This window comes from Nerophis lumbriciformis, linkage group LG10 (assembly GCF_033978685.3).
Source record: "Nerophis lumbriciformis linkage group LG10, RoL_Nlum_v2.1, whole genome shotgun sequence".
Taxonomy (NCBI): Eukaryota; Metazoa; Chordata; class Actinopteri; order Syngnathiformes; family Syngnathidae; genus Nerophis; species Nerophis lumbriciformis.
The window spans coordinates 43,431,841-43,446,965 of record NC_084557.2 but is presented as its reverse complement, the minus strand read 5'-3'; the positions used below and the strand labels follow the sequence as shown (position 1 = coordinate 43,446,965).

The following is a 15,125-nucleotide window of genomic DNA, read 5'->3' as shown; positions in this document are numbered from 1 at the left end:
CAGCAACTGTGAGAAAAGTTCACCTTATGGCTATGTCTACACTAAGCCGGATAACTCCTTAAACGAATAATTATTTAGCCTAAACCCCGTTTCAACCACACTAAACTATCGTTTAAGGTCCCCCTCCTCGGACAGTTTTTTACACGGGTAAGTGCGCCGTGTATTTCTTGAATCTCCGGCTCTTAGCTTTGTATGGACTCATTGATTGTTTACAAACGGAGTTCGGAGAGGAAGTGACGCCAGAAAGACCGCGCCCCACACAGGAAGTGACGTCAGAAAGAACGCGCCACAGCCAGCTTCATAATAAAGCGGTTTCGTAACTCGGAGGTAACCACTGGAAATATGGAGGCGAGTCATCCAGACATGCCCGAGTTTCTCCTTCCTCGACATGTACAGACGCTTGTGGAAATCACCTTAAGAGAAAGCGATTGCAGCTATTTGGGACACAACTACTTACCGGTACCTAAAAACTTTGTCCATTTGTCGAAGGAGAATGCGGGCTCCCATGGATGTGATAAAAAAGGTAGCGTGTGCTTTGTATTACCTGGCTGTCGAGGGAAGACTACGGAAAACATCGAATGCATTTGGACTGGCAAAGCAGACTCTATCAGTTATTGTCCGCCATGTATGTCGCGGACTCAACGTCTAGGTCCAGAGTATATAAAGTCACCAGAAAGGAATGGCCAATGAAGGTGAAGGCAAAAGAGTGAGGAGTGTCCTGACCACATATCTAGATCCCGAGATTGATTGTTGTCAAATGTTCTTTATCACATTGTTTACTTTTAACATGTCCATTCAAGATTTGATAATTTATGATGGCTCAGGTGTGATTCACTACAATAGGGCCCCACAGCACACTGGATTCCAGTTCATTGAAATACCACAACACTGGATATTGTTCAGGTACCGTATTTTTCGGAGTATAAGTCGCTCCGGAGTATAAGTCGCACCGGCCGAAAATGCATAAAAAATAAGGAAAAAAAAATATATAAGTCGCACTGGAGTATAAGTCGTATTTTTTGGGGAAATTTATTTGATAAAACCCAACACCAAGAATAGACATTTGAAAGGCAATTTAAAATAAATAAAGAATAGTGAACAACAGGCTGAATAAGTGTACGTTATATGAGGCATAAATAACCAACTGAGAACGTGCCTGGTATGTTAACATAACATATTATGGTAAGAGTCATTCAAATAACTATAACATATAGAACATGCTATACGTTTACCAAACAATCTGTCACTCCTAATCGCTAAATCTCATCCATCCATCCATCCATCCATCTTCTTCCGCTTATCCGAGGTCGGGTCACGGGGGCAGCAGCCTAAGCAGGGAAGCCCAGACTTCCCTCTCCCCAGCCACTTCGTCCAGCTCCTCCCGGGGGATCCCGAGGCGTTCCCAGGCCAGCCGGGAGACATAGTCTTCCCAACGTGTCCTGGGTCTTCCCCGCGGCCTCCTACCGGTCGGACGTGCCCTAAACATCTCCCGAGGGAGGCGATCGGGTGGCATCCTGACCAGATGCCCGAACCACCTCATCTGGCTCCTCTTGATGTGGAGGAGCAGCGGCTTTACCTTGAGCTCCCCCCGGATGACAGAGCTTCTCACCCTATCTCCAAGGGAGAGCCCCGCCACCCAGCGGAGGAAACTCATTTCGGCCGCTTGTACCCGTGATCTTGTCCTTTCGGTCATAACCCAAAGCTCATGACCATAGGTGAGGATGGGAACGTAGATCGACCGTTAAATTGAGAGCTTTGCCTTCCGGCTCAGCTCCTTCTTCACCACAACGGATCGATACAGCGTCCGCATTACTGAAGATGCCGCACCAATCCGCCTGTCCATCTCACCATCCACTCTTCCCTCACTCGTGAACAAGACTCCGAGGTACTTGAACTCCTCCACTTGGGGCAGGGTCTCCTCCCCAACCCGGAGATGGCACTCCACCCTTTTCCGGGCGAGAACCATGGACTCGGACTTGGAGGTGCTTATTCTCATCCCAGTCGCTTCACACTCGGCTGCGAACCGATCCAGCGAGAGCTGAAGATCCTGGCCAGATGAAGCCATCAGGACCACATCATCTGCAAAAAGCAGAGACCTAATCCTGCAGCCACCAAACCGGATCCCCTCAACGCCTTGACTGCGCCTAGAAATTCTGTCCATAAAAGTTATGAACAGAATCGGTGACAAAGGGCAGCCTTGGCGAAGTCCAACCCTCACTGGAAACGTATCCGACTTACTGCCTGCAATGCGGACCAAGCTCTGACACTGATCATACAGGGAGCGGACCGCCAAAATCAGACAGTCCGATACCCCATACTCTCTGAGCACTCCCCACAGGACTTCCCGAGGGACACGGTCGAATGCCTTCTCCAAGTCCACAAAGCACATGTAGACTGGTTGGGCAAACTCCCATGCACCCTCAAGGATCCTGCCGAGAGTATAGAGCTGGTCCACAGTTCCACGACCAGGACGAAAACCACACTGTTCCTCCTGAATCCGAGGTTCGACTATCCGGCGTAGCCTCCTCTCCAGTACACCTGAATAGACCTTACCAGGAAGGCTGAGGAGTGTGATCCCACGATAGTTAGAGCACACCCTCCGGTTCCCCTTCTTAAAGAGAGGAACCACCATCCCGGTCTGCCAATCCAGAGGTACCGCCCCCGATGTCCACGCTAAATCCCATGAATTCTTATACATCTAGTCTCTTACGTGAATGCGCTAAATAATATTATTTGATATTTTACGGTAATGTCAATCAATCAATCAATCTTTATTTATATAGCCCTAAATCACAAGTGTCTCAAAGGGCTACAAGCCACAACGACATCCTCGGTACAAAGCCCACAATGTGTTAGTAATTTCACACATAAGTCGCTCCTGAGTATAAGTCGCACCCCCAGCCAAACTATGAAAAAAACTGCGACTTATAGTCCGAAAAACACGGTAAGTTAAATTCAAGAACTTGCCTACAAGGCAACACTGGAGGTGACTATGACGTGCGCATTTTCCGTACGAGGTTGCGTTGCGCCGGCTGACGGAGGTGGGGAGGGGGTCTTAAACGACCTTTGTGTGTGTGTGAACAAAGTTAGGTGGGATTTACCCTGGATAACCATTTACACTAAGCCGGATAAGGTTATCCAGGGTAAATCTCACCTAACCTTATCCGTGTCCACACACAACAATGCCACTGTTTAAGACGCCCTCCCGCTTTTGTCCGCCGGCGCAACGCGACCTAGTACGCATGCGCGTAAAATGCGCACAACATAGTCCCCTCCAGTGTTGCTTTGTGTGCAAGTTCTTAAATTAAATTTAACTTACCTGAACAATATCCAGTGTTGTGGTATTTCAATTAACTGGAATCCAGTGCGCTGTGGGGCCCTATTGTAGTGAATCACACCTGAGTCATCATTAATTAATAAAATATTTAATGGACATGTTAAAAGTAAACAATGTGATAAATAACATTTTATATCAATCAATATAGGGATCTAGATATGTGGTCAGGACACTCCTCACTCTTTTGCCTTCACCTTCATTGTCCATTCGTCTTTGGTGACTTTATATACTCTGGACCTAGACGTTGAGTCCGTGATACATGGCGGACAATAACTAATACAGTCTGCTTTGCCAGTCCAAATGCATTCGCAGTTTTTTGTAGTTTTCCCTCAACGGCCAGGTAATACAAAGCACACGCTACCTTTTTCATCACATCCATGGGAGCCTGCATTCTCGTTGACTCTCCTTCCACAAATGGACAAAGTTTTTCGGAAAGTAGAATCACAGCTGACCTGGACATTGGAAAGTTCTCTTGCTGCCTGAGAAGTGTTGTATCCCAAATAGCTGCAATCGCTTTCTCATAAGGTATTTATGTGTGATTTCCACAAGCATCTGTACATGTAGAGCAGTGGTTCTTAACCTGGGTTCGGTGAGTCAGGCTCAGGGGTTCGGCGGAGGTCAAAACACACCCGACTCATCGTGTAAATAAAAACTTCTCCCTATCGGCGTGTTACGGATATGGCAACAGCTGACTGATTTGCAGGTGTGTAATTTGTTGTGAGTTTATGCACTGTGTTGGTTTTGTTCTTTGAACAAGGTGATGTTCATGCACGGTTCATTTTGTGCACCAGTAATAAAACATGGTAACACTTTAGTATGGGGAACATATTCACCATTAATTAATTGCTTATTAACATGCAAATTAGTAACACATTGGCTCTTAACTAGTCATTATTAAGTACTTATTAATGCCTTATTCGGCATGGCCTTAATATAACCCTAACCTTCTAACCCTGGCCCTAACCCTCTAACCCTAACCCTAACCAAATAACTTAAATTAAGTCTTTGTTACTTAGAATATGTTCCTCTAGTGTCCAAAAAACTCTAAATTAAGTCTTTGTTACTTAGAATATGTTCCCCATACTAAAGTGTTACCAAAAACATATAACTTTGTCTTGAATTTGAAAGAAAACAACATTTTATTTTTCACTAAAGAAGGGTTCGGTGAATGCGCATATGAAACTGGTGGGGTTCGGTACCTCCAACAAGGTTAAGAACCACTGATGTAGAGGAAGGAGAAACATGAGCATGTCTGGATGACTCGCCTCCATATTTCCAGTGGCTACCTCCGAGTTACGAAACCGCTTTATTATGAAGCTGGCTGTGCGTTCTTTCTGACGTCACTTCCTGTGTGGGGCGCGGTCTTTCAGGCATCACTTCCTCTCCGAACTCAGTTTGTAAACGATCAATGAGTCCATACAAAGCTGAGATTCAAGAAATACACGGCGCACTTTCCCGTGTAAAAAATTGTCCGAGGAGGGGAACCTTAAACGATAGTTTAGTGTGGCTGAAACGGGGCTTAGGCTAAATAATTATTCCTTCAAGGGGTTATCCGGCTTAGTGTAGACATAGCCTTAGTGTAGAAGGGACCTATGGCTTGTCATGCTCACCTGGTTTCTTAGGTTCTTTCAATTTCTTCTTTGCCACGGAAATTGTAAGCTTCTTTCCATCGTAATCCTTTATTTCTTTCAGTGCTCGTAGTGCATCCTCTTCCATGGCGTATATGACGTAGCCAAACCCTCGACATTTTGCTACGCCTGGTAAGGTAAACAGAAATGTGGTGTTGAATGAACGGACAACTCAAATTGTTGGTTTTTTGTCCTGTCAAGCTCCTCAGGCAAATCATATTGTCACACCTATTCAGTGGCCTAGTGCAGTGGTTCTCAAATGGGGGTACGCGTACCCCTGGGGGTACTTGAAGGTATGCCAAGGGGTACGTGAGATTTTTTTTTAATATTTTAAAAATAGTAACAATTCAAAAATCCTTTATAAATATATTTATTGAATAATACTTCAACACAATGTGAATGTAAGTTCATAAACTGAACATCAAATCAAGTAGGCTATTCCATTCATTGCAATGCAACAATGCAATATTCAGTGTTGACAGCTAGATTTTTTGTGGACATATTTATAATTGAATCACTTGTTTATTTTTCAACAAGTTTTTAGTTATTTTTATATCTTTTTTTCCAAATAGTTCAAGAAAGACCACTACAAATGAGCAATATTTTGCACTGTTATACGATTTAATAAATCAGAAACTGATGACATAGTGCTGTATTTTACTTCTTTATCTCTTTTTTTCAACCAAAAATACTTTGCTCTGATTAGGGGGTACTTGAATTAAAAAAATGTTCACAGGGGGTACATCACTGAAAAAAGGTTGAGAACCACTGGCCAAGTGGTTAGAGTGGTTGTGAGTTCAAACCAAACAGACTATAAAAATGGGAGCCATTACCTCCCTGCTTTGCACTCAGCATCAAGGGTTAGAATTGGGGGTTAAATCACCAAAAACGATTACCCTCACCTCCGAGGGGGTGGAAAAGGGGATGGGTCAAATGCAGAGGACACATTTCACCACACCTAGTGTGTGTGTGACAATCATTGGTACTTTAACTTGATGTAGATGCCCATATCGGCTGTACAAATTTACTTTACAAGAGAGAAGTGTGGGATACTTCTCTTGTTGCCTTATTTGTATTTGACTTTATTAAATATATATGTGTACAGCTCCACTAATGGACATTGGAGTGTTACTTTCAAAGGCAAAATTAAAGTATTGATAGAAACATAATTCTATATGGGACTTTATTGTATTATATGTATAGTACATGTTCCAAAAAGAAAAAAGCATAAAACGCAGTATATTTAAATATACTATATGTAAAAAAGGGAATAAATATTCAAAATAATCTAGTTTGGTTACGCCATCATGAGCGCAACACAAGGTTGTAAAAGTTTCAACTACAATTCTAAATAAGATGTCAAAAGCAAACTGAAATCAAATACACACAGCTTAAAGATTGATCAATACCTATTTAAATTTAGTAATACATAAATATGATGATTTATCAAAATATAAAAGAAATATACCTGAACAGAACGCTCATGATGGTTACACCAAAAAGTAACGCTATGAATCGCGTTTTTCCAAGTTTTTTGGGGCATTTTTATGCTATTTCCGAGCATCTCCTTTTTATTATCGTTGATTTTAAATCAGGGGTGCTCACACTTTTTCTGCAGGCGAGCTACTTTTCAATTGATCAAGTCGTGGGGATCTACCTCATTCATATATATAATTTATATTTACTTATTTATGACATATATATGTTTTTGTTAACAAGTTAAAGGTGTTTAATGATAATACAAGTATGTTTAATACATATAGTTAATATTGTTAACAAGTTAAAGGAGTTTAATGATAATACAAGAATGTTTAACAGTTACAATTAATATTGTTAATAAGTTAAAAGTGTTTAAAGATAATGCAAGCATGTTTAACACATATAGTTAATATTGTTAATAAATTAAAGGTGTTTAATGATATTACAAGAATGTTTAACACATATAGTTAATATTGTTAACAAGTTAATGGTGTTTAAAGATAATACAAGCATGTTTAACACTTATAATTAATATTGGTAATAAGTGAAAGGTGTTTAAAGATAATACAACATGTTTAACACATATAGTTAATATTGTTAACAACTTAAAGGTGGTTAAAGATAATACAAGCATGTTTAACACATATAGTTAATATTATTAACAAGTTAAAGGTGTTTAATGATAATACAAGCATGTTTAACACATATAGTTAACATTGTTAATAAGTTAAAGGTGTTTAAAGATAATACAAGCATGTTTAACACATATAGTTAATATTGTTAATAAGTTAAAAGTGTTTAAAGATAATACAAGCATGTTTAACACATATAAATTCCTTTCTTTCATGAAGACAAGAATATAAGTTGGTGTATTACCTGATTCTGATGACTTGCATTGATTGGAATCAGACAGTAGTGCGGATAACGTCCGCATTTTCGAATGGAGGAGAAAAAAGTCCTCCTTTCTGTCCAATACCACATGAAAGTGGTTGGTTTTTGGCATCTTATTTATCCAGCTTCCGTACTTCTCTGTATACACTTTACAAGAAATACATTGTCGGCAAACTCCGTAGCTTGCTAGCTTGTGCACGCCAGCTTTCTGAGACTCTTATTTTGTTAGCGCAGGCAGGATGAAGCAGAGCTTTTATTGTGCAACTGTGCAGTCGGTCTTTGGAGTTTTGACGACAGGTAGGGCGCCAGAGTCTGTTGAAATAAAGTGTTTCTCGCCTTCCTGTCGGTAATTTTAATGAGCTGGCAGCAGCCAGCGTCATCTCAGAAGACCCCCGGGTGCCGTGAATGTCAATCAAGTGACGAAAGTGACGTCATAGTGAAGATTTATGATCGCTACTTTTTAGGACTATTTTTTTCATGCCTGGCTGGTGATCGACTGACACACCCTCCACGATCGACTGGTAGCTCGCGATCGATGTAATGAGCACCCCTGTTTTAAATGGTCAAACTAATGCATAATATATATGCATGCCCTATTAAACAAAAAAAAAGTCATATTTATTTTGATTGTTACATTTTGAAGTACATTTGTGCAGGTGGGTGCGAGTGTACCCATTACCAGAGCTGTAAACATGTATATTATTGTTTGGTGCAGCCGGGCCGGAGCGGGAGGGGATTGAAAGAGACAAAAAGGAACACAGAGGGGAAAATTGTGGGGACATGAGGGGGATAAGACAGAGAGATGACAACAACAACAGCAAACACAACAATAACAACAACAACATCAGCAAATAGTATATGTACAAATATGATGGTAAGAGTGATAAAGAAGCAGTTAGTGAAATAAATAATAACACAGAAATGACAATGAACATTATTACACTACAAATGGAGCGATACAAATACCAATAGAAATAGCACTATTGATAATGAATAATAACAATAATTACCTCTTTATCAACAAAACAATTGTTCAGATGCAACAATACATATATGTCATGATAACATGAAATAGAAAATAAAGCAGATACATGGAGGAGAAGAAAGAGAAGCAGACTATATTAAAGGGGAACATTATCACCAGACCTATGTAAGCGTCAATATATACTTTGATGTTGCAGAAAAAAGACCATATATTTTTTTAGCCGATTTCCGAACTCTAAATGGGTTAATTTTTGGCGAATTAAACGCCTTTCTATTATTCGCTCTCAAACACCGAGTCAAATCAGCTCTGTTATTTTCCGTTTTTTCAACTGTTTTTCCGTACCTTGGAGACATCATGCCTCGTCGGTGTGTTGTCGGAGGGTGTAACAACACGAACAGGGACGGATTCAAGTTGCACCAGTGGCCCAAAGATGCGAAAGTGACAAGAAATTGGACGTTTGTTCCGCACACTTTACCGACGAAAGCTATGCTACGACAGAGATGGCAAGAATGTGTGGATATCCTGCGACACTCAAAGCAGATGCATTTCCAACTGGACTGGACAGATCAGCTTTCAGGAAAAGAGAGCGGATGAGGGTATGTCTACAGAATATATTAATTGATGAAAACTGGGCTGTCTGCACTCTCAAAGTGCATGTTGTTGCCAAATGTATTTCATATGCTGTAAACCTAGTTCATAGTTGTTAGTTTGCTTTAATGCCAAACAAACACATATTAATTGCTGGTTAGAAGGCGATCGCCAAATTCGTCCTGGCTTTCTCCCGTGACGCTGGCTGTCGTGTCGTTTTCGTCGGTTTTGCTTGCATACGGTTCAAACCGATATGGCTCAATAGCTTCAGTTTCTTCTTCAATTTCGTTTTTTTCGTTTACCTGCCTCCACACTACAACCATCCGTTTCAATACATGCGTAACCTGTTGAATCGCTTAAGCCGCTGAAATCCGAGTCTGAATCCGAGCTAATGTCGCTATACCTTGCTGTTTTATCCGCCATGTTTGTTTGTGTTGGCATCACTGTGTGACGTCACAGGAAAATGGACGGGTGTATATAACGATGGTTAAAATCAGGCACTTTGAAGCTTTTTTTAGGGATATTGCGTGATGGGTAAAATTTTGAAAAATAAAATAAGCCACTGGGAACTGATTTTTAATGGTTTTAACCCTTCTGAAATTGTGATAATGTTCCCCTTTAACCTTGTAGATTGTTATAGTAACAATAGGTTAAGCTTTGTCACATTGTTGTTTTACGTGTTAAAAAAAAAAGTCACCTTTGTCTTTGACCACGAAGCACTGCTTGACAGGACCAATCTCGGAGAAAATCTCCTCCAGGCGTTGGTTCGACGCGGTTTCAGGCAGCAAGCCGACGTACAGCGTCTGCGCCGGCATGGTGCTCCACTGGCTGGCCCTAGCTAATGTTAGCACGCTAATGTTAGTCTTTCTGACCAGATATCAACTCACGAACGGTAAATACAGGACATAATCCACGAAATATACAATATTATAGAGACGACTCATACAAATACGTGCTTAAAGATGTGGAAATATCTGCAATGAGCGCGACAAAATCATGTCGCATGTTTACGTGACGCAGGCGGCCATCGTGGAAATTACGGAAATTACGTCATAGGTTTCTTCTTTGCGTATATTTCCGCATAACTCATTATCGCCATCTAGCGGTCGGGGTGACAGAAGACGCGATTCTACTATTTGTGGTGTATACTCATACAGTCTGCGCAGAATGGATTCACCGGCGGTGTATGTTTGTTATTGAATATTTATAACCGAATTATATCAGTGTGGCAAAAATAATTTGATTTAAAGACAAATGAAGGTGAATTTGCCATGTGGTAGCGTGGCCGAGCGGTCTAAGGCGCTGGATTAAGGCTCCAGTCTCTTCGGAGGCGTGGGTTCGAATCCCACCGCTGCCAACAATTCCTTTTAGTGCCGATAAGGCCGAATGGCAGTTAAGCCAAATCCATTGTTGGTCTGTTTACATGTCAAATGGAAGGCGGTTTTCATGTACACTATATTGCCAAAAGTATTTACCCACCTGCCTTGACTCACATATAAATTTAAAGTGCCATCCCATTCCTAATCCATCCATCCATTTTGTTCCGCTTAACCGAGGTCGGGTCGCGGGGGCAGCAGCCTAAGCTGAGAAGCCCAGACTTTCCTCTCCCCAGCCACTTCGTCCAGTTCCTCCCGGGGGATCCCGAGGCGTTCCCAGGCCAGCCGGGAGACATAGTCTTCCCAATGGGTCCTGGGTCTTCCCCCTGGCCTCCTACCGGTCGGACGTGCCCGAAACACCTCCCTAGGGAGGCGTTCGGGTGGCATCCTGACCAGATGCCCGAACCACCTCATCTGGCTCCTCTCCATGTGGAGAAGCAGCGGCTTTACTTTGAGCTCCTCCCGGATGGCAGAGCTTCTCACCCTATCTCTAAGGGAGAGCTCCACCACCCGGCGGAGGAAACTCATTTCGGCCGCTTGTACCCGTGATCTTGTCCTTTCGGTCAGAACCCAAAGCTCATGACCATAGGTGAGGATGGGAACGTAGATCGACCGCTAAATTGAGAGCTTTGCCTTCCGGCTCAGCTCCTTCTTCACCACAACGGATCGATACAGCGTCCGCATTACTGAAGACGCCGCACCGATCCACCTGTCGATCTCACCATCCACTCTTTCCTCACTCGTGAACAAGAATCCGAGGTACTTGAACTCCTCCACTTGGGGCAAGATCTCCTCCCCAACTCGGCTTCAATTTCCTAACCCATATTGTTCAATATGATGTCGGTCCACCTTTTGCAGCTATTACATCTTCAACTATTCTGGGAAGGCTGTCCACAAGGTTGCGGAGTGTGTTTATAAGAACTTTCGACCATTCTTCCAAAAGTGCATTGGTCAGGTCACACACTGATGTTGGTCAAGAAGGCCTGGCGTTTTACTTAATCCCAAAGTTGTTCTATCTGGTTCAGGTCAGGACTCTGTGCAGGCCAGTCAAGTTCATCCACACCAGACTCTGTCATCCATGTCTTTATGGACCTTGCTTTGTGCACTGGTGCACAGTCATGTTGGAAGAGGAAGGGGCCCGGACTAGCATGGAATTGTCCAAAATGTTTTGGTATCCTGGAGCATTCAAAGTTCCTTTCACTGGAACTAAGGGGCCTGGCCCAACTCCTGCAAAAAAAAACCACACCATAATTCCTCCTCCACCAAATTTCACACTCTGCACAAATGTAGCGTTCTCCTGGCAACCTCCAAACCCAGACTGGTCCATCAGATTGCCAGATGGAAAAGGGTGATTCATCAGTCCAAAGAAGGCGCCACTGCATCCCACGGTTTGCATTGGACTTGGTGATGTATGGCTTAGATGCAGCTGGCCGGCCATGGAAACTCATTCCATGAAGCTGTCTGCGTACTGTACGTGGGCTAATTGGAAGGTCACATGAATTTTGGAGCTCTGTAGCAACTGACTGTGCAGAATGTCGGCAACCTCTTTGCACTATGCGCTTCAGCATCAGTTTACGTGGCCTACCACTTGGTGGCTGAGTTGCTGTTGTTCCCAAACTCTTCCATTTTCTTATAACAAAGCCGACAGTTGCCTTTGGAATATTTAGGAGCGAGGAAATTTCACTACTGGATTTGTTGCACAGGAGGCATCATGTGACAGTTCCACGCTGGAAATCACTGAGAGCGGCCCATTCTTTCACTAATGTTTGTAGAAACAGTCTCCATGTCTAAGTGCTTGATTTTATACACCTGTGGCCGGGCCAAGTGATTAGGACACCCGATTCTCATCATTTAGATGGGTGGCCAAATACTTTTGGCAATATAGTGTATATTAAAAAAAAAAAAAAAAAAAAAAAAAAAGGCACACAGTTATTTATTCCACTCATTTTAATCAATATGGTAAGTCAAACAAATATGATATCATAAGGCATGAGAACGTAACCAAGCAAAAATGTGAATAAATGACAAGAAATCAATGCTTTGTGTTGAGAAGCCACTTATTTGTAAACATGAAAAAAATGTTTTGAAATAGGAACAACCTAGAAGTCAAGTAATTGATTCCTACCAATGCCTTCGCATTGGTAGGGAAAACACTGTCCGGAAAGCAAGAATAAAATAAGTCAACTTCAAAAGTACCGATACAGTATTATACATTGTGGAGAATGCATATATGTTTAAGAGTTCTTTCTTTATTCATAGTCATGTTTAGATCATCTAGTGTTTTTCCATTTGTACTCTTTCTGTGTTTGTATCTTATGTCCGCAAGTAAACTGTGTGCTTTACCTTGAAGGTCGAAAGAATGTGGGAGTTGGAGTACTCCCTTTTTTTATCTTATGTGTATTAAAACAATGAGGCTGTATTCTTTTCTGGACAAGGTGGGGGCTGTTTTCGTATTCAAGAAGTTGTCTCTTCCGTTTGAATGTTAGACCAATTCGAGATGACGGTATGACAGTATTGGTGTGGGCTGGTCTCCTGAGGCTTTAGTAAAACTTGATAATATTCCTATTCTGTCTTGATGGTCCTTCTTACTCTGCATATATGTCATCTAAAGAACTTGGGATTGACCAGTGACTTTAATTCTCTGGGAGGGAAGGCTGGTCAGACGCAACAACATCTAATCGGCTAACATCCCAAAGAATAAGACAACTTGCCATTTTCCCTGGGATGTCTGAATATATAATTAGTATATTAGACAATACATTTTTTTTTTTTTTTTAGAAAACAGACACTTTACAATAAGTGCACAAAAAGCAATAAAGTACAGAAAATATCAGTCATTAACTTAGAAACAGGAAACTAGGTGTTGAATAAAATAAAAGCATTAGCTTTGGCATGAATCTTGGAACAGTTAGAGGCGGGAGCAAGCAGAGAGTTCAACGACATAGTTGACTATTGTGACCAAAATCCTCAGAGGTCCAGGAGAGTTACAGTTGTGCTCATAAGTTTACATACCCTGGGAGAATTTATGATTTCTTGGCCATTCTTCAGAGAATATGAATGATAACACCAAAACCTTTCTTCCACTCATGCTTAATGGTTGTGTGAAGCTATTTATTGGCAAACAACTGTGTTTACTCTTTTTAAATCAAAATGACAAAAGAAAGTACCCAAATGACCCTGATCAAAAGTTGACATACCCCAGTGACTTTGATCTGATAACATGCACAAAAGTTGACACAAACAGGTTTGAATGGCTAATCAAGGTTCCAATCCTCACCTGTGACATGTTTGTTGGTAATTAATGTGTGTGTATAAAAGGTCAGTGAGTTTCTAGGCTTCTGACAGACCATTGCATCTTTCATCCAGTGCTGCACAGATGTTTCTGGATTCTGAGTCATGGGGAAGGCAAAATAATTGTCAAAGGATCTGCGAGAAAGGGTAATTGAACTGCATAAAACAGGAAAGGGGTATAAAAAGATATCCAAGGAATTGAGAATGCCAATCAGCAGTGTTCAAACGCTGATTAAAAAGTGGAAAATGAGGGATTCAGGTAGACCAGCAAAGATTTCAGCCACAACTGCCAGGAAAATTGTTCGAGATGCAAAGAAAAATCCACAAATAACTTCAGCTGAAATACAGAACTCTCTGAAAAATTGTGGTGTGGCTGTTTCAAGATGCACAATAAGGAGGGACTTGAAGAAAAATGGGCTGCATAGCCGAGTCGCCAGAAGAAAGCCATTTCTGCGCAAATGTCACAAAGTATCCCGCTTACATTACGCCAAACAGCACAGAGACAAGCCTCAAAACTTCTGGAACAAAGTAATTTGGAGTGATGAGACCAAAATTGAACTTTTTGGCGACTCGACCATGCAGCCCATTTTTCTTCAAGTGCCTCCTTATTGTGCATCTTGAAACAGGGGTATGTAAACTTTTGATCAGGGTCATTTGGGTACTTTCTTTTGTCATTTTGGTTTAAAAAGAGTAAACACAGTTGTTTGCCAATAAATAGCTTCACACAACCATTAAGCATGATTGGAAGAAAGGTTGTTGCGTTATCATTCATATTCTCTGAAGAATAGCCAAGAAATCATACATTCTCCCAGGGTATGTAAACTTATGAGCACAACTATATTTGGGGAACATATGAAAGGCAGTTCATTGATGTAAAAGTGTGTTTCACAGCAAAATGCATTAGTGATGCAAGAAAATAAATAAACATTTATGTGCAATGTGTTGCTTTTTGGTTACTGAGATGAAACCCAACCCCAAAATCCAGGCAAACTTATTTTGTTTATAGTGGCCTCCACTCTGATACTAATAATAATTGCTTATTAATTATAGTCTTATTGTCAATGTTGTTGTGCTTGTAGCATGAAAGCAAGACAACTTGAAGTATCGTTGACACACAAAAACGCCGCTACAATGTCCAATTAAAAGCATTTGTCTGCATATCATGCAGCATTTCTGATTTTACCCAAAAGCTGAAACATTTCGATGGAAAATAAAAAAAAACCCCTCACAAATGCTTTTCACTGGACAGCGACTACAAACCCCGTTTCCATAGGAGTTGGGAAATTATGTTGGATGTAAATATAAACGGAATACAATGATTTGCAAATCCTTTTCAACCCATATTCAATTGAATGCACTACAAAGACAAGATTTTTGATGTTCAAACTCATAAACTTAATTTTTTTTTTGCAAATAATAATTAACTTAGAATTTTATGGCTGCAACACGTGCCAAAGTAGTTGGGAAAGGGCATGTTCACCACTGTGTTACATCATTTTTTCTTTTCACAACACTCAATAAATGATTGGGAACTGAGGAAACTAATAGTT

General features: G+C 41.3%; 1 protein-coding gene and 1 non-coding gene across 2 annotated transcripts in view; one reads left to right on the top strand and one right to left on the bottom strand.

Annotated features, from left to right (window-relative positions):
- The window catches only part of rbm28 (RNA binding motif protein 28), a 48,225-nt gene extending 38,273 nt beyond the window's left edge, over positions 1-9,952 (bottom strand). Inside the window, exons 1-2 of the mRNA XM_061969555.1 lie at positions 9,606-9,952; positions 4,948-5,094 (exon numbers count right to left, since the gene is read on the bottom strand). Of these exons, the coding sequence (XP_061825539.1) occupies positions 4,948-5,094; positions 9,606-9,723 (265 nt within the window). The 5' untranslated portion in view covers positions 9,724-9,952. The remainder of the gene's footprint in view (positions 1-4,947; positions 5,095-9,605) is intronic.
- A 231-nt stretch (positions 9,953-10,183) lies between these two features.
- On the top strand, positions 10,184-10,265 carry trnal-aag (transfer RNA leucine (anticodon AAG)). Its single transcript has one exon. It is a non-coding gene; the product is annotated as a tRNA-Leu (tRNA).
- Positions 10,266-15,125: the final 4,860 nt, after the last annotated feature.